We start from the raw sequence: 25,433 nt of genomic DNA on the forward strand, positions 1-25,433 counted from the left end.
CACTTAGTCGGATGTGAGGAGTTCAATCTCTTCTATTGACTCACCAAGGACAGTAAGAGCAATATCATCAGCAAAACCTATCACTTCAGCTCCTGGAGGAAGCCCTAAGGTCAAAACTCCGTTGTACATAACATTCCAGAGAGTTGGACCCGAAATAGAACCTTGAGGAACGCCAGCGGTGATGCTCATTTTTTTGATTCCCAGATCTGTGTCGTATAAAAGCATACGGTGATCCAAATAGCTTTTCAGCAGCCTACAGAGGTACGGTGGAACCATCATCTTGGAGAGAGCTGCATGTATGGCCTCCCAGTTGGCACTGTTGAAAGCATTCTTTACGTCAATCGTAACGATCGCGCAGTATCTGTTTCCTGTCCTCTTTTTTAGCAAGGCGCTTCGTCCTTTCTTTAAAACAGCTGCGATCATTCACCAGTAGACCGCCCCTTTCTAAAGCCAAACTGTCTGTCCGACAGTCCGTGTTCGCCTTCCGTATAGACAACTAATCGGTTGAGTATTAGGATTTCTAGTATCTTGGCGAAATTGTCTATCAATCCTAAAGGCCTTAGTGCTGATGCGTCGCCGGGGGGCTTCCCAGGCTTTGGTAGAAGAACGAGTTTTTGTCGCTTCCAGGGTATCGGAAAAAACCAGTATCGAAGCAGTTCTGGAACACTGATAAATATATATATATATATATATATATATATATATATATATATATATATATATATATATATATATATATATATATATATATATATATATATATATATATATATATATATATATATATATATATATATATATATATATATATGTGTGTGTGTGTGTGTGTGTGTGTGTGTGTGTGTGTGTGTGTGTGTGTGTGTGTGTGTGTGTGTGTGTGTGTGTGTGTGTGTGTGTGTGTGTGTGTGTGTGTGTGTGTGTGTGTGTGTGTGTGTGTGTGTGTGTGTGTGTGTGTGTGTGTGTGTGTGTGTGTGTGTGTGTGTGTGTGTGTGTGTGTGTGTGTGTGTGTGTGTGTGTGTGTGTGTGTGTGTGTGTGTGTGTGTGTGTGTGTGTGTGTGTGTGGTGTGTGTGGTGTGTGTGTGTGTGTGTGTGTGTGTGTGTGTGTGTGTGTGTGTGTGTGTGTGTGTGTGTGTGTGTGTGTGTGTGTGTGTGTGTGTGTGTGTGTGTGTGTGTGTGTGTGTGTGTGTGTGTGTGTGTGTGTGTGTGTGTGTGTGTGTGTGTGTGTGTGTGTGTGGAACCGTCGGAGCGGAGCCGGCTCCAGGAAAAAGTTTGTGCATGGAAGCAACGACAATACCATGGAAGCTAAGTTGCGCGCAAGAATGCTGGATGCCAACCGGTCATTCTACAGCCTGAAAATCACTTCACCTCAAAGATCCTGTCGCGACGGACGTATGTGTCCTCAAAGACTCACATACGCCTCTGAGACATGGACCCTGTCCAAATCTGACGAAACCCTCTTAGCCGCGACGAATGTACGGCGACCTCACTGTCGCACAGCGTATTGTCTGCGTCGAGGTCCGCGAGGTCCATAACAGTCGAAGTCATACAAAATCATGAAAAAGTCTGCGCTCTTCTGTTCCGGCGTCCTCGTGAAGTTTACCGAGCCGAACCGAATAGTTGTGTTCGAGAAACATGTGTGCGTATCAGGTAGCAGCATTTGTACTGCTTACTTGCCGTATGTCGCTGTGATACTGAGTGAGACGCATAGACAACGCATCAAAAGGACATGTGTAGCCGTGAGGAATTTTTTCTTTGTCTCTTTTGCCTTGTCCTTGCCTTTAGATCCTGATGAGTGAAGCATGCATACCTTTCGAGTACGTTCGGGGTATAAGCTCTGTCCCTCTCATGTTAATGGTGAAGATAGAATCGTATGCCATCGGCTCTGCATTCGGGCGTGGGCAGGCCCGTGGACGCTGTCTGTTCGCACGCAATGCTCGCGGCTCCGGTGGACTGGCCATGTTATTCGCATGGAAACGGACAATCCAGCCCGTAAAGTCTTTTTAGGCCGTTCGCAAGGACAGAGGAGGCGTGGTAGGCCCAAATTGAGGTGGCAAGATGGCGTGGAGGCGTCCGCTATTACATGGTTTACCAGCATAATAAACAACTGTCCACTTGTTTATAACAATAGTCGTTTTGAATAGACACCGCTGTCTATTACTTGCTCACACGTCAGATGGTGTAAGCTACTCTGTCCATTTCAATAACACAATTTTCGCCTTCGAGTAGCAACTGTCAGATCCGGCATTGTTTGTTTTGTTTTGACAAATATTTCTATCGTTCTATTGGAAGTAGTACAAACAACCAGCGTATTGTATGGTTAGGAAGAGAATGAAATTATTTCAGATAAAAACTTATAACCACAGTGAATCATAGGTTACTATAATTAAGGTTCTTCGTTACACAAAATACCGGCTTACTATAAACTCATAACACGTTGTAGTCCCATATAATCCCATATAATGAGATTATAAATATCCCATGTATCCTTTGTAATCTTAACTATTGCTGAACAATGTCATATCAATGCTCCTTCTTTTTGTTTGTCGAATTAGCATGGAGCGTGCAATAGCATAACGCATGACTGCTATTTTGACCGGTGCTTCATTTCTCGCTTATTTAAATACTTTCTCTAGTTGTTAGATGGCTTATATCGTCCGAATACCCTAATTTAAGGTATCTGATGAAATCAACTCATCACCAATTGACATTAGAAATAGTTCCATATAGCACCACTGGGAAAAGGTCTTTATATGATTATAACAAAATGGTAAAACAGACATGCATATGTCTTTTTAGTCATTAATTGGTCAGAATCTATAAAAAAAACACATAGACAGAAAGCTCCTCAACCACCATATCCTTCAGGTTCAGAATTCTAGAATATTTTTAATAATTTTGCAATAGTTGGAAAAGTGGAACACTCAAGCTCAAGCGCAAGGCATACCAAAAACCAGTTAGTTTTTACTGTTTTTAAAAGAATGTAATGAATCTTTGCCAATTGTTATTATCTAGAAAAAAAAAAACAAAAATCGATTCTTCCAACAATTCTTGGAATCTATATCTTTAACTGAAAATTTCATTGAAAAATCTGGAAAAAAAACTCCCATTTAAATCCAGTACAGACTGAATTCAATTGTTCAACGCTTTATAGTTGGCATTAAAGAAACCGTTTTTTTTTTTGAAAAATCCACAGAAATCTCTTGGCCTGCCGAGAGAATTTTTAGATTTGTTTTGTATGGATAAACGTGCCAACTAAAAAGCACATATTCCATAGTTGGCAGGAAATCGAAGTTCAACCAGTGAGCTTCGACTGTGCATAACGGAAAAAGCAAAATGATGCTTCTTATAAAACATAGTTCGACGAAATGATGCTTACATATTTTTTTGTTTGCCATCAGTGACTCCTCCTACCCTTCCCATCAAAAAGAATCTTCCAAGTTCAAAACCGGTGATTTATCGTAATACTGCGATATGGAGCAAGAATGTCGTCTTGGATCGAGTTTGAACCAGTGAACCATACATTCAAATTAAAGAATAAATAAAATATGCTTATTCACTACACTCTACAAAAATCTTACAGAGAAACAAGTTATTAATATTTCATTTTTATGCGTTTTATATTTATCATAGGTTATGGTCATATAGCTCCCAAAACATACATGGGAAAAATATCAACAATTTTTTATGCCATTTTGGGCATTCCACTCATGTTACTGTGTCTCTCTAACATCGGCGATATTATGGCTAGTTCTTTTAGGTAAGCACATTCCTTCGTGATTATTTAAAAATAGATTTATGTTGAATTTTATTCAGCAAGTTTTATTTAAGCAAGTTTCCATATTAAAACAAATGTTTTCTCTAATATATTTATTATTTTTACTACATCACAATTTACTTAGCGCAAAATTATAGTTTTTGCCATTGTAAAACGAAAGGAAACCGTAGGTTTGTTTGGAAATTTGCCCACTGGAAACAGCGCAACATTCAAATAACGCCCGTGCTACGGGTACCTTTTATCCGATTGTCCGTTTATCAGTGCTGTTCTGAAATGATAGACAACCCAGTTATAGTACCATATTGTTCACTTACAAAACTACAATTTTTGATAGATTTAGTATATGTTCCTTATAAAAACATGGATTTCATAGGAACCAACCGGATAAAAAAATAGGAAAACTTAAAAATATGAATTTGTGTTAAATCACATTTGGGCCTATTGTCTATCCATTCAGACCAAATTCCGACGAGTTGTCAAAAGTAAAAAAGTAGCAAAATCTCCATAGCTGCAATATTCCACGCAGAAATATATGTGTTCAACTGCCATTTTGTATGGTGAATTGTCACCACATTCGATAAAATATCAAATTGTTCATGTTTCCACACATGGAGTGTAAAAGTTCGCCATGAGACTTTATTAGTATGTACATCTCAGCGAATATCATCATCGAAAACAATTGCATGTCATAGATTTTTTTTCTATTTGGCGGTGTGGCTAGGCGCATGCTAATTATTAAAGTATTTTTAAACTATTTTTTGTGAAGTGATCTTTCACAGATTTCAAAATAAGAAGAATAGAATGAAGAAAAACGATTGATATTATTATTGTTACAGATTTTTATATTGGCGAGTATGTTGTTATGTCTGTACGAGAGAACCTAAAAGGTCCAATTCAAGAAGAAGTCGTAGCAGCCGTGGAACCGTCAGGCAAGGGTGAGAAAATGTGAAATATTTTTTTATTATACTGTGATGTTTTAATTATTTTCAATAAAATGACGATGACGATGATCTCATCTCCCGAACAGGGTCGAGAAGAAAAAATACTATGTCAAAGATGTTTTATGTGAATAATATTACAATAAATATTTATTTGAGCATACATAATATGTATTATATGACATATATTATACGTCTTCTTCATTATGTTACATATATTATGACTAGAACGCAACACTCATCTTCTACACTTATAGAACCGCATGTATCGTACACGTGACGTGGAATTTTGTTTTATAAATTTGTTTACAGACACAATAAAATAACAATTATCAATATACTTACGTATATGTGTGATTCGTTTGTTGCCAGCAACTTTCGAAACGGCTGGATTTTTAACGAAATTTTGTATACACCTTATGGTAGCATCAGAATAGGTTTTAAGAAACACAACCTTTTCCGATGTTACACTTCACTTTATTTAATTGCCATTTTCTAAATCACATACAAAGAGCAAGATTGCAATTATTGTTGTACACAGCTTTTTGAACTCAGTGTAATTTGTTAAACTTGTGTAATTTTACGATGCTGTCTCAAATATCCCAAGTACTAAGCAAATATGATATACTTTAGATATTTGGGAATATTTAATCTAAGCTAATAGTATATAATACTAGCTGGCCCGAGAAACTTAGTTATTCATAAAAAAAACTAAAAAATTCCATTATTGCTTTGTTACTCGGGATAGTTGTATCGTGCCCGTATCCTCTCAGGATCCGATCATCGAGTGTAAACCGCCAGACCCCTCACACCAAGTGTCAAAGTGCTGTATACAACACAACAACAATCCTGCTATTTGTATGGGAATTAGAAAATCATTTTTAAATTAGGTTTAGTGTAACATCTGAACGATTTTTAAGTCTTAAAACCTATTCTCATACCACCATAAGGTGTGTGCAAAGTTTCGTTGAAAATGATCAAGCCGTTTCTGAGGTTGCTCGCAACAAACACCGTGACACGAGATTTTTATGTGTACAGTGGAGCGCCGTTTATCCGGGTACCTATTATCCGGCTTTCCGTTTATCCGTGCTGTTGAGAAATGACAGTTCAATACAAAGGTGACATTGCGCTTTGAGGAGGATATTTAAAGTAGCGGTTAAAAGAGCACATTATCATAACAAAAAACACTATAATTCATGGCAAATTTCAAATATTCTCATGGGAAAACATGAAGTTAATATAAACTGGGTTATTTTTATCAACATATAGGAATTTTTAAAAAACTAATCAGAAATTGGTGATAAAATATATTATTTGACTCATTATCCCTGTTATTCGCTTATCTGGTCGAGGTCAAGTCCCGAGAAGACCGGATAAACGGCGCTCCACTGTATAGATATTGGCGTATATGCTGTGTGTGTGCATGCGTGAGTTTTTAAAACTTCTAACACTAAATATGACAGCTACTCAAACGCGCATTGTGCTCAATATGTTTACAAATAATAAACAAGAATTCAACTATCCCGACTTTGAGAATTATTATTAATTCTTATCTTCAGGAGAAGTTCTATGAGATCTGTTCAAGCAGCTGGAACAAATTTAAGACGCTCGGTGCGAAATTCTCAACGTTCAGCTGATTCAGGATTTGATCCATACTATGAACCAGGCTTATCTCATTCATATTCGGATACGGATTGCAGGTATTATACATAGAATTAAGCTACTAGTTATCAACAAAAGAGTTAAGAAAACATAACTTTTACAATTTGAAAAGGTTTGTTGTCATAATAACAAAATCAGGCAAAGAGATTTATTTTACATATCTTTCAAGTTGGTGGCATCGCGCTATTTATTATGCAACATCACAAGATTAGATATTTAAGCAATACGGCCTTTATGCAATGGACCCTTACTCCTAAATTAAAAAAAAACCGGATGAGATATTTTTTACTAACCTAAAAAAATAATAAAGGGATGGCTCAATGGAGAGTGGATTGCTTTCAATACAAGCTATCTTCCCCACACTACACTAAGTATCGTGCTGTTAATTAGAAACCACCTATTCTATAAAGGTTATCGGATCGTATTAGTAGTACAATCAGATGAAGTAAAACATAAATTATTAATAATAAAAAAACATATAAAACAAACATACAATGCAACATGAACTGAAATAAATGTTATTTACTTCATCGTAACAGGTATAATGCTGCCATGGATGATGCATACTATCCCGATAATGATCGAAGCATGCGACAACAAACGAAGTATGACACTCAAAATCCCACCGGTCCTGGAGGTATACGTCACCAAATCAGAGGTGCTCCCAATCCCGATGCTTTTATGAATGATGAGTATCTCGCAAGTTCACAACAAATAAAGCGTCCACCCCCGGGACATTCCCGTGTCGAATCCATGGGACTCGATCAATCGCAAAGATCGTTACAAAAACCACGTCAGTTTGATGGGCAATACAGAAAACCACAAGGTTTGTTTCTCTTATATTATTTGCAATCATCTTGTCTATGACAATGTTATAATTACCAACTTGGCAGAGGTTATTATTGCTGAACATGTTTTCAAAATTTTCGTCTATAATTCTTCCACGAACATTTTAAATATTAAAAGTACACAAATAAACATATTCTCTCTCTCTATCTCTCTCTCTCTCTCTCTATATATATATATATATATATATATATATATATATATATATATTTATATATATATATATGTATATATATATATATATATATATATATATATATATATATATATATATATATATATATATATATATATATTTTTTTTAATTCATATATATCTTTAAACAATACATAATATAAATATAATATATAAATATTAAATATATTTCCCTTGGATTAAATATAATTAAATATTAAATATATAATACTATAAATCTTCTTCTTCTTCTATGGCTCAACAACCGATGTTGGTCAAGGCCTGCCTGTACCCACTTGTGGGCTTTGGCTTTCAGTGACTAATTGATTCCCCCCCATAGCAGGATAGTCAATCCTACGTATGGCGGCGCGGTCTATTTGTGGATTGAACCCATGACGGGCATGTTATTAAGTCGTACGAGTTGACGACTGTATTACGAGACCGGCTATAATAATATAAATCTATACAGGAAGTTCGAGATAAATTTGACAGTTTCTGAGGGAATAGGAAAGGAATTTTTATCAAATTTATGTTAAATATTTAAAAAAAATATTTTTCTACAAAGTTTAGCTTACCATGTTTGCCGCATTTTTTATTCGAAGTACCCCCCCTCCGCGTCGATGCTCCGCTTTGGTATTGCAGGACACCCTGTTGGTGTCCCGCTCAACTGTGCCCCACACAAAGTAATCCATAGGATTAAGGTCAGGGGAGCTGGGTGGCCAAACGTCGGTGCTGGTGAATCGGTCGAAATTGGCAGTGAGCCATTGGCGTGTTTTAACGGCCGTCTGGCATGGTGCTGAATCCTGCTGCCAAACGTACGGCCGCCCATTGGCCACCGTATTGTTTTTACGGTGTTCAGCGAACACATCGCCGCCTTCCGAATTTCGGCATTCGTATGGCCGGCACGAACCATCATAACACACATTACGCGCTTGTACAATTCGGACGGGTTCCACATACAGTGGAGCGCCGTTTATCCGGGCTTCTCGGGACTTGACCTCGACCGGATAAGCGAATAACACGGATAATGAGTCAAATGATATATTTTATCATCAATTTCTGATTATTTCTATTAAAAATTCCTATTTTTTGATAAAAATAACCCAGTTTTTAATAACTTCATGTTTTTCCCATGAGAATATTTGAAATTTGCCATTAATTATAGTGTTTTTGTTATGATAATGTGCTCTTATAACCGCTTTTTCAAGTATCCTCCTCATAACACAATGTCACTTTTGTATTGAACTGTCATTTCTCAACAGCACGGATAAACGGAAAGCCGGATAAAAGGTACCCGGATAAACGGCGCTCCACTGTATTTACGGAGCTAGACATTTTTTACACTTGTTCGCACAACTTTTAGCAATCGAATGACATATCAATCATTTCGATACGCCAACTCAACCCTGAGATATAAACCCAAAGGCAAGGTGTCAAATTTATCTCGAACACCCTGTATATATTTAAAAAACAAATCAGTTAAAGCATTAATTAATTTAGCATGTAAACTGTATCTACTACTGTATAAATACAATTTTCAATTTCAATATCTTTAACCAGGAATGCGAGCGCAATCCCTTGATCGCCGTATGTTTCGGCAGGATTCACAAATGATAGACATGGATGATGATTCACCATGTAAAACGCCAATACTGTGTAACAAATATGCGCTTGACGATGTGGATGACCAGGACGGCAGATCGACGAGACCTAATCCACGCAGTCAATCGATGCCACGCCAAACAGGTCGCTATGGTGACCGTTTGATGCCCGATCGGATGCCCTACTATACGGAGGACAACGAGATAACAGAAAATATGCAATCCGTGCGCAAATCAGCCCCACAACGACGTCGTGAGCCACGTCCCGGTAAGTGAATACATACATAAGCAAGCGTGCTATATTTCTGACAAATTTTCTGGGACCACCAAACGTGACGACCACCACGACGATTCTAAACGGAAGAACACGATTGACTAACTCACTTTAGTACATATCAGAGAAATGATAAAAGAATAAAAGAATGAATGATGAACAAACACACTCCACATGTTTCGTGACATCATAATGTCCCATCAGCATCAGAACCCTGAATGAGATAGTACAATAATTTTACATATCTTTCTGTCTTAAAATAATATTTTTTTTCAAACACAAAAGTTATCTGTGTGACTTGAAGAAATGAATCAAGCAGACTATGTTGTAAAAATTTGTGACATCTATATGGAATAAATACTCAAACATCAGAGTGAGGCGAGAGCAGTCCATCTTGATTGGCTGCTGACTTCTTTTACATTTTACATCCAATGCCAGCTGTTGAGCGCGAGCCATCGCAAAATTTAAAGGCAGTCTCACGAAGAGACGCTGCTAAAAACATAAAAGGATTGATATTCAAACGAAAAAAAACTCTCCATTCTGACAGTACGCGTGGATCATAATTTACCGTTAATTACATGCTTGCAATTAAAACGATACCTTTTTCGCTTACCGTTTTAACTATAATTGCTGTAGTGCCAGCACCATCGCCACGTATAATGTCACCGATGGGATTCGCAGTTCATCGCCAAGCCCGCCATCTACAAAATGTGATCGATGATAATTCGCTCTATGATGACGAATGGGATCTCCACAGCGGCGAGCTTCCACCATCCTCCATTGTGCGGCCAGTGCCAATTTGGTTGTGCGTTTTTCTAGTCGTTAGTTATATCATTGCCGGCGCATTTATGTTTTCTGAATGGGAAGAGTGGAGCTTCCTTGATTCTGCATACTTTTGTTTCATAACCCTTACTACTATAGGTAAGTAGTTTTACAGCAAAATAACAATATTAAATTGTCAAGCGGATAGGTGAAATCAAATACAAATAATGTTTAATTATTGTTAAATACAAGGCATAGATACATTTTACTACAACTTTTTCAATTATCATTAATGTTAATGTGTTTACGGGCGATTATTTCTATACAACTATCCTATGCTTTATTCTACTTTTTCTATCTATATTCTACACTTTCTATACTATACATCAGTGCTCTCCTACCTATTTAGGATCGCGGACCACGCAGACTTTCAAATTTGCCGCGACCCACTTCATTTGAGGGCATTCATTTTATACACTTAGTTAAAAGATTTTGTTAATCAAAAATATGTTTAAATCTTATTCTAGCCTGTTGATCGTGTAATTTAGATTGTTGGAAAAATGGCACGAAACTTTTTTTTTCGTCCGGTGCTATACATAACCTAAAGACAAATGCTTGTGAAATTGTATCTTAGTTTCGTATTTTAAATTTTCGTTCTGTTAAGAATATCTATATGAACTTTACTTTTATTCAACTCTTTTCAGGTTTTGGTGATTTTGTTCCAGCTCAAGGGGTTAAAAATGATTCAGAAATTTCAATAGCACTCTGTTCTCTCTATCTTCTCTTTGGCATTGCACTTTTGGCCATGAGTTTCAATCTAGTACAGGAAGAAGTGATCTCAAATGTCAAAAGCGTCGCACGAAGACTAGGAATACTTAAGGAAGAAGAATTGGATGATTAAATTGTTTTATCGATATAAAATTTCCTCCTCATCATAGTATGTGTTTTTATGACACAGCTTAATTATGTGAAATAATTTAATCTTAATCGTACTTTTTTTCACATCTAGTTGAGCAATAAAATAATGTTCTTAAAAATGTTATCCAATATGTCAAAATAATCTCTTTTTGTTTGTTTTGTTCTCTCCAAACGTTTCTTTTTTTATTCAGAAAGAACATACTACCGTTCTAGGCGATTTTACTTAAAAATCCATATTACTTACCAAGTATTGTCAATTCATAACATTCTATGTCAAGATAAATGTAGCTTTTTATTTACATTTATCTCAAATAAGCAGTACAACGTGATAATACATATTTTGCAAAGGTAAGTTTATAATAATAATTATTATTATAATTTATTTAATTTTTTAGGTAAGTTTATTATGTATCTATTTATTAACAGAAAATTGTTTATCTCAAGGAAAGTACAATTGATAACTTATACTTAGATACTAACTTTAAACCTAAAGCTACTCCTAATCTAAATTAACAAGTGTCAGGCAAAACAAAGCTTAACAATGTAAATAAATTTAAAAAAATACAGAAAGAAAACAAAAAAATCTTATTTACCAGGTCACAACTGAACAGATAGAGCACACACAACACAAATGAAAGAAAGTTGGAAAGAGAAAGAAAAACTATATTATATAAAAGACACATACGTAAGAATACTCAGATGAACGAGAGGAAGAGAGACGGTTAATATGGGAGGATATCAATGCTGAGACAATCCTATTACAACGCAGGCTATCGTTCTGTTTACAAATGCAATACATTGTATTACATTGTATTACAAATACAATACAACACAATACAATACAATGTAACTACAAAACAATACAATGTAACAGATATTAATGCTGCTAGTTTTATAAGTATGTGGATAAGTAACCATGTTTATGATCAAGTAATTTGACAATTGAAAACAAAAACAAAGCAAAAAGCAAACGTTTATTTGTATCACATTTCAAACCAAAAATCCGGGTAAGAAAAATAAGTAAAATATAAATTTATTGTGTTTTAATCTTTGCATTAAAAATAATACACAACGCTCACATATGTGAAATTTCGAAGCATATCTATTTTCCCATTTTAAGTCTATTTTCTTTTTTATTTTAGAACATATGATTCGACTGAACGTATGTAATTTTCACGCCCATCATGTTTAATCCTTCGATGCCATAGACGATCACATTTACGCATGTTTTAACCTATCAACAGTACGTTAAGATTTAGCTACGCTCCCTAGCTTTATCAACCATTCAAATTGGTTCCTAAAATTCAAGAAGTATTGCTTTTCCCTTCCAATCGATAGCGATCGGAAACAAGTTAAATTTTCTAACATCATCATCATAAGCGCGATAGAACGATGGAACGAAGGGTAACGCGTACGCCAAATAACATTTCTTCTCTACCAAATTTCACTTTGACGAACATATTGTCCTGAACTATCGCTACTCATTGCCTGTTTTTCACATTAGAAATCTGCTAGTACTGCTGAATTCAGAAATGCTACATGTGTGCTAGGTTTGATATTTTTAGATGGTCTTCATGTATTAGTGGTGCACTTCGTGTGAAAGTTTTCTGGTGTCCTTTAACGTACGATACAAAATTTATGTCGAAATCAACACAGAGCTGCTAGCATTTAAAAAAGGGATGATAAGCAATTGAATGCATGGAATTGGTTTTTTTATAACCTGTTACCTGCAACTCTTTAAACCTTATGTTTTTTTATGTGTTCTAATTTAAAAATGTTTATCTTTTTTACTTTTTTATATTTTTCACCTGTATCTTTATCTTATCCAGCTCATCTTTTTTTAACCTAGCAAATTTTTGATGACGAATGATTCAATGTAGCTGACGAACGATGCAATCCACATTAGCAAAAGTTCTTTATAATTTATTGAATTGAAGGTGTAATTTTAAACATCTGTTAATATGTTTAATATGTTTTTCTTTTCGTTTGTATTTTATTGAAGGAACAGTCTTTAATGGTGCTAAAAACTAGAAATCAATATTTATAATCCTAATATTCTATAAATGAATATGTCTAGGCCATCGCATGATATATCTTGATGTCATATACTATACACTACTTATACAAAACATTAATTGTTAATTTGAAACTTAAAAATTACCTTCTTCTTTCTCTACTTGGTGTGACGTTATACGTGGACATGTTGGCCTATACAGGCTTTCGTTACATAATTAGTACCAAGCAATGGGATAGCTGGTGCTTGCTACGGGAGGACGGGGCATTCTAGATTTAAACCCACGACGGGCTTGTTGTTAAGTCTTGTGAGTTGACGACTGTACCATAGAATAGCCTCAATTACCAAACAAAATACCTTGTTGGTGTTGAATAGCAATTATCATGAACCGTATGCCTAAGAGCAGGCGAAAGGCACTTTTTACAATAAGGGAGGGAATTCGAAACGCTCACATGATCTTTCAGGCTTTATCAAAATTCTAAATCTTTCTTGTATTCTATTTTGCTATACATGTGACATATTTTTTTTGAATAATTTCTTCCTATTCTTGCCTGCATGAGCTATGTCTCTTTTTATTACGTTGCGACCGATATTGGAACTTATCAGCGCTTTATTGGCCTTACATGACAGGATTATTTTTACCGCGAACTTTTGATATTGGTTTTATTCCTTAAGTTTTTCATTTTCTTTACATATTATAACAATATGTTGTTTTGCGATAATAAATCTACTTATATGAGAAAAGTGCAAAAAAGCACATGTAGTTTTAACCTTAACCTAAACATATCTAAACTCGTGCATAACCTACATTTGTAAAACTTTATCCATAACAAGATAGAGAAGGTGAGAGCTATAAACAAAAACAAAAAATATAAACTTTTTTTTAAATACATAATTAATAAATATATAATATATAATTAATTAATTAATTATTAATAAAAATAATAAATTTATTAATAACATATTAAATATTGTTCAATTGATTGAATAATTATAATAATTGAGCTTTCGCAACATTGTTGATAATTTTTTTGCTTAAATTTCCTATTAATTCTTCCATTTTTAGTCATTTTTACTATATTTTGTCAAGGTTTGTCAAATTGGAATGTTCTTCCACTGATGTGGATTGAGGATGTTATGTTTTAGGCGGTTTCCAAGTGTTTTTTTAATTTGAAATAAATTTCGTGCTTATTTTGCCTCAAAGCCCTATGCATCTTTATGATGTAAGCATTTTTGTAATTGTTCCCCAGTTTAAATAAAATAATGAGGTTACTTGATCACTATTTTTTTTTAGTCTTGTTCTTATACTGAATTACAATCGTTATAATTTAATCCTTCAACGCCTCAATAAGCTGGGCACAGTAAGGTAGTTAATTTACTCAACTTAACAACATGCCCATCATGGGTTTAAGTCCCGTGACTGCCATACGTAGGATATTATTTCAATAGATTTTACCACCATTTTCGATGTTTAAAATCTATTCATATGGTAATACAGTTATACAAACAGTTATATGCCTCTGATAGAAATATTTTATCGTTATTGCAATATATTATCTTGCTCATTTATGGCAACAGCACTCTTTTATGGGAGACATTGATCTATTGTAACATTTAAGTAATTAATGAATTTTATGAAATAAAACACGGCTTGTGTTTGTACATTCTGCTACAACGGATTGCTTTTTTCTGTGTTGATTTTTGAGAATACGAAATTTTTGAATAATAGTCTTTTAAAATATATCGTTTCTCGTTACATAACGAGTACAGCATATTCCCGAGATACGCGGTTTATGCGTTCCCTAGCAATTCGCGTAACTCGAATATCGGCGTAAGTCCAATATCACGTTTCACTTAACCATTTATTCACTTCACTTAATCATTTATTCAACATGTTTCGTGCAGAAAATTAGGAAACTTTAAAGTAGTTTAAAGATTTGGAAAAGGGAGTTTTTTTATTTGACAATTGTTTGAACAAATTGTTCTGATTTGACAAACAAACTGTCAAATTTAAAAAAAACTGCGTATCTTTAAATCCGCGTAAGTCGAGATCCGCATACATCGGAAACAAACTGTACATAAAAAAATCAAATCAAAACCATGAAAATGCCAACATCATCATAACTCGTCTACTTACAGTATGTCTATTCATCACACTTCTCATAACACACATCTGTTTTGCATTATGAATAAACTGTCATTCAAAATATCAAATTTCATGGCATCATCGACATCGCCAACGATGTGTGTCTAGCGTATACAGCTTTGAAGCAAGCGTATACCGCAAACGCATTCTGTAAGAAACCCCTCCTTAATACATTTGAGGTGTCATACATTTTCTTCAGTCTAGCTCAGACGACAACATCCAACAATCTCACAATGACGAATTGTTATTTACGGAAAAGACCAGGTAAATCATGGCAAAAGGCAATGCAACGCTTCTCTAAAAACCGTACAAAAATACTCTGATCACCCCAGAGCAATGGACTTATTTTCTGTTTTTTTCAAAGGACATCTCTAAAACAAAGATACATTTGGCAACCATCCATCTGATACTTTCGTTATTTTTATTTACGGGAACAGACAAAAAATACAATAGTAAAAACATACTGTACGTGGAAAATGTGTTCCCTGTACCTTCCTTTTCGACAAACGATCAAGTATATGTATGTATGTATGTATGTATGTATGTATGTATGTATGTATGTATGTATGTAGGATATGAAAAGATCCTATTACTAAAGGTTCTTCTTGTTCACGCCATTATGGTCTACTTAAATAGGCCGGTTTGTTAAGTTTACTAGGCTTTTTTTGTATCATTCAACCGAACAGTCAGACCTTTCTCTGCAGGAGTAATCCTGAGAGGAATCATAACTTATCGACATTCCAAACGGTCACGCGTCCAATCAATAGACCACTGTCACAAAAGTTAATTATATTGAAGCCTAGCCTAGAATTTCTTCACTATCCCTCATTCATATTGTACATTTTGCTTTCTTCACAAAATATGTTAACTAAAATATAGACTTTTCTTGAGTTACACGAATAATGCATTCCGAAGACATTCACGTAACTTGGATTTTCCCGTTCGTCAAATGTTACATTTTTAGCCAAAAATAGTAGAGAGACAGTTATTTGTACACAGTATTAGCTATAATACCGCAGTTCAATACATGGTTTATGCATTTATGGGGACACCAGATCTAGACAGATATTAGGAGAATAATTTACGGATGATATGGCCACTACCTCATCATCAAAAGTACAAGATTTCTTTTTTCTTCTTCTTTGGGGCTCAACAACCTTTGTCGGTCAAGGCCAGCCTATACCACTTGTGGGGTTGGCTTTCAGTGACTTTTCGATTACCCCCCATAGCAGTCAGTCCTACGTATGGCGGCACGGTATATTTGAGGCTTGAACCAATGACGGGCATGTTGTAAGTCGCTTAAAAGACACAGGCTGGTAAATAAGAAATGAAGAAAAAATAATTTCTTCATTTATTACAAAGAAAACTTCAAAATATGCAGAACGTTGAGTAAAAAATTGCTTTGCCTATTTTGGCCCCAAGATATATGGAAAATTTCTTTTTTGTAGCAATCTGAGAACTATACAATGGTTTAACCGCATGTATACATGCAGTGTTACTGTATTTTTTTCTTCTTCCATATCTAGTGTTTTTGCGCAAAAACTGAAAGCTGATCAAAAATGATTTGTATCAATAATAATATGAAACATGAACAAGCGTCTTAGGTTACGCTGTACGAAGTAATATCAACCAATTATTTGTAGGCGCAGGAGTATTGATGTAAATTTCTTTGTACATATCCTAGTGAAAGACTGGTTCAATTCATGCAATACTTCTCTACTCTTAATATATATTGTTACTCAATATGTATTTCACTATACACTATACTAATATTAATATTACGAACTAATATTATATATTTCTCTCATCATCACTGGTTATGAAATTGATGACTCTACATAATCATGTTAATGCCAGCAAAGGTTGTTTAGTTAATAGCTGAAGTAATTTCAATCAATTAAATAATTACCGTATTTCATTTTTCTTTATATTTGACATTGATACATATGGTTTTACTTTGCGTTTCATTTATAGAGATTATTCCAACAAAATTTTCTTAAGTTAAGTATTTACCGATTTACTCCACATACACACATTCATTTAACACTGTTGTCGCCGTCGTAACATTGCGATCGCACAGCTAGAATTATTCTTGTCTTTGCAGGAAGAAAGAAGATCAAGAAGAGAGAAAAATATGTTCTATTTTCATACCAGACAGCGTCAAACGTAAACATATAACGCAACTCATGGACGTCGTGGTTTAACAGTGTCTACCACCATGCACGTTCAATATCGAAATCAAGGATCACGACCACTCTTATACTATATAACTACTGCGAAAACGTAAATTTACTTAGCGCAACACCACAATCATTCAATCTACCTGCAAACTCTGAATAAACGGTAAAGTTTTCACGTTTTGAGAACGCCGAGCGGCTGTCCGCTTGAAGATAATTGAACATGACAAGTTCGTTTTTGTGCATGTGAACTGCGAAGAACGAACCATGGTTTCAGGTATGAGACATTTATCAGGCAGCAAAAAAGACACCACTCTGAACGGGAGATCATGATCGAACGTGTCATGTTTATTTTGGACACTATTGCATGATACCGCCACGCCACCAGAATTCTGTGACTAAAAACTGTGTCAGACACGGTTTTCATGCAAAAAAAAAACCTTGTGCCAAACTGATTCATATAAACTGAATGATAATGTATACTAGAAAAACCGCAGATGTGTTATGAAAAAATGAATCTTATTGACGAATAATACCACTTCCGATACGATTTCAAACCGTGCGCCGTTTGCGCAACGTACGTCTGAGGTTGAGTGTTATACTTGATCGTTCACTCCAATGAAACACGTGAAAATATATTTTCACATCTTTCTGAACTCATCGATGACAAAAAAAGTCACACTACCACCAATACAATAACCAATATTCGTCTGTTTGCACACAACTGCAGATCAGTTTCCACCCAATGTTGTGGTATATATTTGAGGAAAGGTATATCTGTAGAATAAATCCTACATCTTCTCGTGTGTGGTGGTAATGCATTTCATCTTGCTTGTTACTGCTTTGGAGAGCGTACAGCAAGCTCAGATTTGCTCTTAAAATTCAGTCGGAACGGAAAATTCACACTGTAAAGATCACGTTTTGTGCATTAAGTAACACATCACGATGAGCGTAAAATGTATATTCGTATTCTTAGTTTTCAGTTAGTATCTACGTGAGCAACTTCGAGACATCTTACGTTGTTACGGTAGTGTTAGCACAATTTGCCATACATTGATTCGCAGTCCATAGCAGATAATTTTTTTAAACTAATTTGTTTTCTTGGAAATGTATATGATATTAATTTTTTTTTGCTAAAGTGTTGCTAGACACCAAATATAGTGAAAGTAATAGTTCAACGAATTCTAGCGCGGCAAATGCAGTGAATGATAAACGGCAATCGAGTAAACATGTGTAACGCACTGTTATCGTACAAAATATAAAAACAAGACAATCCATAAAGCTAAAACTTTTTATAATAAATAAAAACACATTAGTCAAGGGGGATACGACGGATTAGTTGGGAATGTGTTCGCAGTGCACAATCTATCTCAAGCCCTTTTTCCGCTACAACCATGCTACTCAGTGATTTAAAATATAAAAATTAATATAAAAATAATAAATATAAAAAAATAAACATGAAAATATTTTAATAAAAAGTGTTAACTGCTAGTTGCAGTCTACATAATAAATGTGTTACAGTGTTGTCAAAAATATTAATAATAAAGATAAGCAATTGAAGCATACGAAATGCTCTTATTTCACTTTTTTCTACAAAATGTACAAAACCCATGAATTTCATTAAGTGTCAAACACTTTTTAATCCATATTTACTTCGTGTTCTAGTATGCAACAATTCTCGGAGTTGTAAATAAGAATGTTATAAACAGTGATGAATCTACGATAATCTCATAGCCACTATTGAATACAATTAAGTGATGGTTCTAACTAGTCTTACCTTGGTGATAAAAGGCAGGCAGTATCAATATTCCAGCAATCTCAGCTGGTGCCACAATATCTGGTTGATCTTGATCCAGGTATTATACTTGGCAACACCGTGGTAGCATTTGATTCAAAACAACACTGCACAAAAATAAGGAAAACCTCCTTCAATGGAACGAAAGCGTTCAATAAGACGCCGCCAAAAGCCACCATTTGCGGAGCGGGCTAAAGATCATTGCCGCAATTTTACGGCATTCATGTTTAGCAATGTAGGAATTATATTCCTCGTTGTATTATACATGATAGCAGGTAAGCAACATTTCTGACTGGATATATTCTCTTTACGTATCGTTATTTACCATCATCCACTACTACTATTTTATTACTGTGTCGATATTTATCATGATTACTATTGCTATTAGTACCATTGTTACCATTAATGTAGTTATAAATAACGCTGTATTGTAACTTTTATTAGCATTTTGACATATTTGATGATTATAAAATATTTACAATTATATTTTCTTTTTTAAATTAAATATATAACTAGAGAGATTAATCAAAAAAGGATACTTGTACCTATTATTTATCTTTCAATGTTTCGCTACGTTGTAATTTTTTACCCTTCCATTGTTGATAGTATGGAAAAGTTGTTTAAAGAGTTTCATAATAAAAGTAAAAAAAGTATCGAATGGTACAAAAGGATAAATGTACTGGGTCAATGTCTTTAAGACGTAAATGTACATTGGAATTAATTGGAACATGTCTTTTCTTTGACGCTTCACTTATTTTTAAATGTTAAATTTCCTCTGCCGTTAGTCTATCAATTGGCAGCAGTAAAGAACCGAATAAGAAGCAATAGGAACTTTAAATCTATTGCATAAAGGATATTTGATACAGAACTTCATGCAACAAACCATAACCGTCTCATGAGAGTTATAGATTTGATCAAATATTGTACAGGCTGATACATTTTACGCAATAAAAATGTTTGTTTAATTTCATCCGATCCGTAGCATATTGGATTAAGTTGTGCTATATGACATATTCATTCTAAGGACAAATATTTTGATTATGTATTTCAGTCGTTTCCCGAGTTACGCGACACTCGAGTTACGCGAATTTGAATAATGCGAATTTTTAGTTTTTACAGTTTATCTGCTAAATAAGTACAAATACGTCCAGCAATTGTCAAATGCCAAAAATGCATTTATGCTAAATCAATGTATTAATTATAATGTAATTATAATGTGAAATGTAACATTCAAAGTTTTCTATGGAGATTGGAAAATAGGGAGTTAGGGTTGCTAAGGACTTTGTATGAGTTGCTAAGTAAGTTTGACAAATTTTTATTTGACAGCTAGGGAGTCCAAAGTAATGGTGGGAGCTCGGAATCGGACCTACCTGATTCCGATTCCGTGTTCAGAATCAATTCCGGAGCCGATTCCGATGCTGGAATCGATTCCGATTCCGGAGCCGATTCCGGAGCCGATTCCGGAGCCGATTCCGGAGCCGATTCCGGAGCCAATTCCGGAGCCGATTCCGGAGAAGATTCTGGAGCCGATTTCGGAGCCGATTCCGGAGCCGATTCCGGAGCCGATACCAAAGTTGGCTCCGGAGCCGATTCCGGAGTTGGCTCCGGAGCCGATTCCGGTGTTGACTCCGGAGCGAAATCATTACGGGAATCTCCATGAGAATGGATCTTTTACAAGTAAATTTGGATTTTTGCGGTTATCAATAAGTAGTATGATTGGACCCAAACGCCTTTTTTATGGCGATGCCGAAACTGACTCCGTTTGGTAGCCGATTCTAATTTATGAGCCATTTCCGATTCGAGAGCCGACTTCGATTCCGAAACCGATTCCGAAACCGATTCCGGAGTCGATTCCGGAACCGACTCCGATTCCGGAGCCGATTCCGGAGTCGACTCCGGAACCGATTCCTATTCCGGAGCCGATTCCGGAGTCGATTCCGGAACCGATTCCTATTCCGGAGCCGATTCCGGAATCATCTCTGGAGCCGATTCCGGAATCATCTCTGGAGCCGATTCCGGAGTCGATTCCGATTCCGGAGCCGATTCCGGAATCGATTCCGGAAACTGATTCCGGACCTACTATCCGGAATCGATTCCAGAAAACTGCGGAGCTAGCCGGAATCGGTTGCGACAAAAACTTCATTTTTCCCATCACTAGTCCAAAGGCTAGGGAGCTAGGCTAAGGTCCAATTAATGGACCTTGGCTTCCATTTACTTTACACAAAGTTATCCCAGGTGGTCTCGGTTTATATAAATCTAAACGTTTATTTTATTGAAAAGGTTTAGCTAGTTTACATGTGGTTTTGGTAATAATTCTTTCTAAAGATACTTAATAAGTTTTATAGAATATTACACCTGTTTCCATCTACGTTCGAATCTCGTGCCATTTGCATCGAATCGTCAACCGCCTGCTTCGAATCGCATGCCACTACGATCGAATGCGTGCAACCATGGTTGAATCGCGTTCCACTACGGTCGAATCGTGTGCCACTACGATCGAATCGTATGCCGCTACCATTGGATTTCTGAAAGGTAGGGCATAGCAAACTGTTTGTTTGCGTTTGAAAGCTGCTTCTTTCGTCGCCAATGGCAATTCGTTTGTAAAATTCTAATAAAAGGTAATTATTCACTGATTACACGTAAAATCCTTGTTATCAACGAATACCGTGGTCCCTTGTTGATGGTAAAATCCTTGTTTTCAACTAATATTCGGTGTTCGTTTTTGATGGTAAAATCCATGGTTTCAACCAATATTCGTGGGGTTTGCCTATAATCAGAGAATAATTCCCTTTTATTAGTATTTTACAAACGAAATGCCGTCGGCGAAGAAAGAAACAGCTTTCAAACGTAACCAAACAGTTTACTATGCTCTTGCTTTCAGAAATCCAATGGTAGCGGCACACGATTCGATCGTAGTGGCATATGATTCGACCATAGTGGAACGCGATTCAACCGTACTGGCACGCGATTCAACTGGGGATGCACGCATTCGATCGTAGTGGCAAGCGATTCGAAGCAGGCGGTTTGTGATTCGAACGTAGCTGGAAACAGGTGTATTTTATAAGTTTTCGCTGGCAATCGGTGTCTGGTAAAAAAATAATGTCTAGGCAGGGGTCCAATTTGCAGGTAATGCGTTCAGCAGTTCAATGAAGCCTCTCTTACACTGCTTCTAGACGACTCAAAGTCGTCTTGATTACATTTAATTCTCTTATGCAATTTGCACTGTATTTTGCGATAAAAAATCTTCCGGGACAATTTTTGGCGACAGTTTCCATCTGACAAACCGTCTATGTTTTAGGACGAAAGTATAGCTAACTTAGATCGTTTCGTCACGAAACGGGAGCGCTGATTTTCTGTGAAAAACTCACAAACCCGCGACAATCACGGTTGCCTCTGATTGTGCTCTAAAATTGAGAAGTTCATTTAGAACAAAGAGTTTGCTGAAAATTGGTCGCGGTACAAAAGTTGGTCGTCTAGAAGCAGTGTAACACCGCTTTTACACTGCTTCTAGACCACCCAACAAATCTTCGCGACAATTTTTGGCGACACTTTCCATCTGTCAAACTGTCTATGTTATAGCACGAAAGTATGGCTTACTTCGATCGTAATGTCGCGAAACGCAAGCGTTGCCTTTCTGTGAACAAATCACAAGCTCGCGACAATCACGGTAGCCCTTGATTTGGTTTTTTAGAACAATGAGGTCGCAGAAAATTTATAGCGGTACAAAAGTGCTAAAAGATTGACCACGCAGAAAAGTCAGATATACTGAATAATACGCACAGTTATATAATTGAAAAATTAAAACTACAATTTTATTAAACATCTAATTAATTAATGTAGAGAATTAAATGTAATCAAAAATAACTATTTGTCAACCATATTTTAGCAGAAAAACGTAATTTATGACTTATGCTGAAATCCGAGTTACGCGAATGTCTCTGGAGCCCATTATTTGCGATAAATTGAATATTTCTAATCTAGCTCTGATAAAGTAACTCTCCACGGAACGAACCTTTCCCCTTCCACAGTCAAAATCGCGAACAGTTTTGTGTTTCCATGACACGATTATTCAGTAGATTCGGAAATAGCGATTTTATGAACGTTTACACATTAACACTTGTTTTTACCGTTTAGAAATCACTAAAAACCTTTGAACAAACCACAGATTCCAAAAATAAGTTTAAACAACAAAATATACAGTTTCCTTTGCACCTGTCAAAAGATTACAAGCAAAGATTCGTGCCATCCAGCCACCAGCGGATGGCCAAAATTGCACGAAAAAGAATCTCTGAACTCTGCTCGATTTTACGTTGCCATGAGAGCCCGTTAACAAATTCGAACAGTCTGCGAGCTCACAAGAAGCCTCGTACTCCATATACAGTGAACCCTCTGTTATTTGACACATCTCTAATTTGAGAAACCTCTCTTATTTGAACATTTTTCACAGTCCCTTAATTTCCAGTACATTTTTGTCCCTCTTATTTCGAAACCTCTGAAATCTGTATTCATCTTATTTGTGTATGGTGTTGCCATGGTTATTGAAAGATGTATGCTCAAAATGGCGATTCTGTTTGCAGTTTCCTATAGCAACAGTTAAGGCTGCATACTAAATGTTCTGTTTCTTTCTAGTTTGTATGGACCTTTCATTCACTTTCAACCTCTGTAATTTGAAACCCCCTCTTTTTCGACAGTCCCATCGCCTCTCAAATAAGAGAGAGTTGACTGTAAATTCATAGCCTCTGCGCCCTCACATTTAAGCAGATTGTGAGGGCAAACAGGGTTTTCGCTTATAGTTTTAGCTGTTATAATTACCCAGCACCCAAAGAAAAGTTCAAACAGCTTAAATTATAGCATAACAAATGGTTTAAATTCTTGTTGAAAAATCCACAAAAATTGAATACGTGCTCTTTTGCTACTAGATACTACTAGCAACCCTCGCAATGTTTAACGGGAGACGGTGATTTTGACAGGAGTTTTCAAGCAGAAATCGTTTCGTCGAAACAAGATTTTAAATATGTTCAATTTTACGTTTTCCATGGTTTCTAAGATATTTTGTAGAATGTTTTGTGTAACAAGTGTTTTAAATATTATTAAACTTTTTGTTATTGTTAGCAAATTAACATACTTCAAAATATAAATTAAACTAGCGAAACTTACATCTTATTCATTATAAGCTGTAGTCGGATAGTGGCACACGAGGCTCAATTTTTATTTGAACTGATCCGATTGCATTTGATCTGACTATCCAGTTAAACATGTATTGTAAACAATACTGTGGATCTTTGTGTTACATTTCTTTAAAAAAAAACAAATTTATCTAAGATGTCAACGATATAACATTACAGCATATATAATTACTAATTAATCTGGCCCGGTTACACGGCTATGCAATATACAAAATTGTGGGATTATTTAATAACTTCAGAATACGTTCAAACGTTTTTTTTGTTTATTTTACAAACGAATTGTCATCGGCACAGAAAGGAGCAGCTTTCAAACGCAAATGCAAATAAAAACGCAGGCTGCTATGCCCTACCTTTCAGAAATCCAATGGTAGCGGCACGCGATTCGATCGTAGTGGCATATGATTCGACCGTAGTGGAACGCGATTCAACCGTACTGGCACGTGATTTAACCGGAGATGCACTTCGTTCGTAGTGCACCTCCCCCGTACTATAATTCGTAAATTAAACTAAAATTCATTTACAAAATTCTGTCAAAAAAAAATTGAAAGGCCGGGGGAAAGTCATGTTTTACAGGGTTTTTGAGGATTATATAGACATGTTCAGCGAGTTGTAGTTTTGTTCAGGCATATAATAGACTTTTTCAGCGAGATATACAGGCCTATTATATTGCGTTCGGCATTCGAGAAATTTGACTGGCACGTTCATTATGTTAATTTTGCTATCGTTTTGCTAGCGACGTTTCCCTTCGAGTAACCCGTCAGCAAGTTCGAGTCGACGAAGTAAAAATCGGTACCTTATTGTTCGAACAGAAAGGTACTTTCGAGAAAATTTCTGCCGATAGCTTAAGCTATCGGGAACGCGTATATTTAACCACACTAATAATTTAAGCCGCTGTTTGTATTTGTAATTAGGTTTAACATTAATTTATCAACACTTTCATCACTCATATTTGCCCCATTTCCAACAAAATTATAGAAAAAAATATTTTAAAGAAGTGTTGAATCCGTTTGTTTACATTCACTATGACCACCGGTTGCTTCGACCAACTGTCAAGCACGCTGGAACAAGAACAAAAAAATCGACGAAATTTTCATCGACTCGAACGGCAAATTAACGTTTATCCGGCGCTACAACCGCTTTGCGGTCTTGGCCTGCCTCAGGAGTG

General features: G+C 35.8%; 3 protein-coding genes across 10 annotated transcripts in view; 2 read left to right on the plus strand and 1 right to left on the minus strand.

The window, feature by feature from the left end:
* The window catches only part of LOC120899228, a 32,843-nt gene extending 21,751 nt beyond the window's left edge, over positions 1 to 11,092 (plus strand). For all 4 annotated transcript variants that reach the window (XM_040305431.1, XM_040305432.1, XM_040305433.1 and 1 more), the window contains exons 5-11: positions 3,631 to 3,757; positions 4,612 to 4,710; positions 6,273 to 6,413; positions 6,915 to 7,201; positions 8,956 to 9,264; positions 9,907 to 10,191; positions 10,737 to 11,092. In XM_040305431.1, the coding sequence (XP_040161365.1) occupies positions 3,631 to 3,757; positions 4,612 to 4,710; positions 6,273 to 6,413; positions 6,915 to 7,201; positions 8,956 to 9,264; positions 9,907 to 10,191; positions 10,737 to 10,933 (1,445 nt within the window). In that variant the 3' untranslated portion in view covers positions 10,934 to 11,092. The remainder of the gene's footprint in view (positions 1 to 3,630; positions 3,758 to 4,611; positions 4,711 to 6,272; positions 6,414 to 6,914; positions 7,202 to 8,955; positions 9,265 to 9,906; positions 10,192 to 10,736) is intronic.
* The window catches only part of LOC120899358 (heterogeneous nuclear ribonucleoproteins A2/B1-like), a 29,413-nt gene extending 11,677 nt beyond the window's left edge, over positions 1 to 17,736 (minus strand). Inside the window, exon 1 of the mRNA XM_040305443.1 lies at positions 17,434 to 17,736. Within this exon, the coding sequence (XP_040161377.1) occupies positions 17,434 to 17,533 (100 nt within the window). The 5' untranslated portion in view covers positions 17,534 to 17,736. The remainder of the gene's footprint in view (positions 1 to 17,433) is intronic.
* Positions 17,737 to 18,157: 421 nt separating this feature from the next.
* The window catches only part of LOC120899274 (potassium channel subfamily K member 18), a 22,143-nt gene continuing 14,867 nt past the window's right edge, over positions 18,158 to 25,433 (plus strand). The window contains exons 1-2 of one of the 5 annotated variants that reach the window (XM_040305439.1): positions 18,158 to 18,314; positions 18,953 to 19,357. In XM_040305439.1, coding sequence (XP_040161373.1) covers positions 19,219 to 19,357 — 139 coding nt within the window. In that variant the 5' untranslated portion in view covers positions 18,158 to 18,314; positions 18,953 to 19,218. Of the gene's footprint in view, positions 18,315 to 18,426; positions 18,454 to 18,952; positions 19,358 to 25,433 lie in introns of those variants that run through there. The other 4 variants (XM_040305435.1, XM_040305438.1, XM_040305437.1 and 1 more) reach the window with 4 other exon arrangements.

Source organism: Anopheles arabiensis, chromosome 2 (assembly GCF_016920715.1).
Source record: "Anopheles arabiensis isolate DONGOLA chromosome 2, AaraD3, whole genome shotgun sequence".
Classification (NCBI taxonomy): Eukaryota; Metazoa; Arthropoda; class Insecta; order Diptera; family Culicidae; genus Anopheles; species Anopheles arabiensis.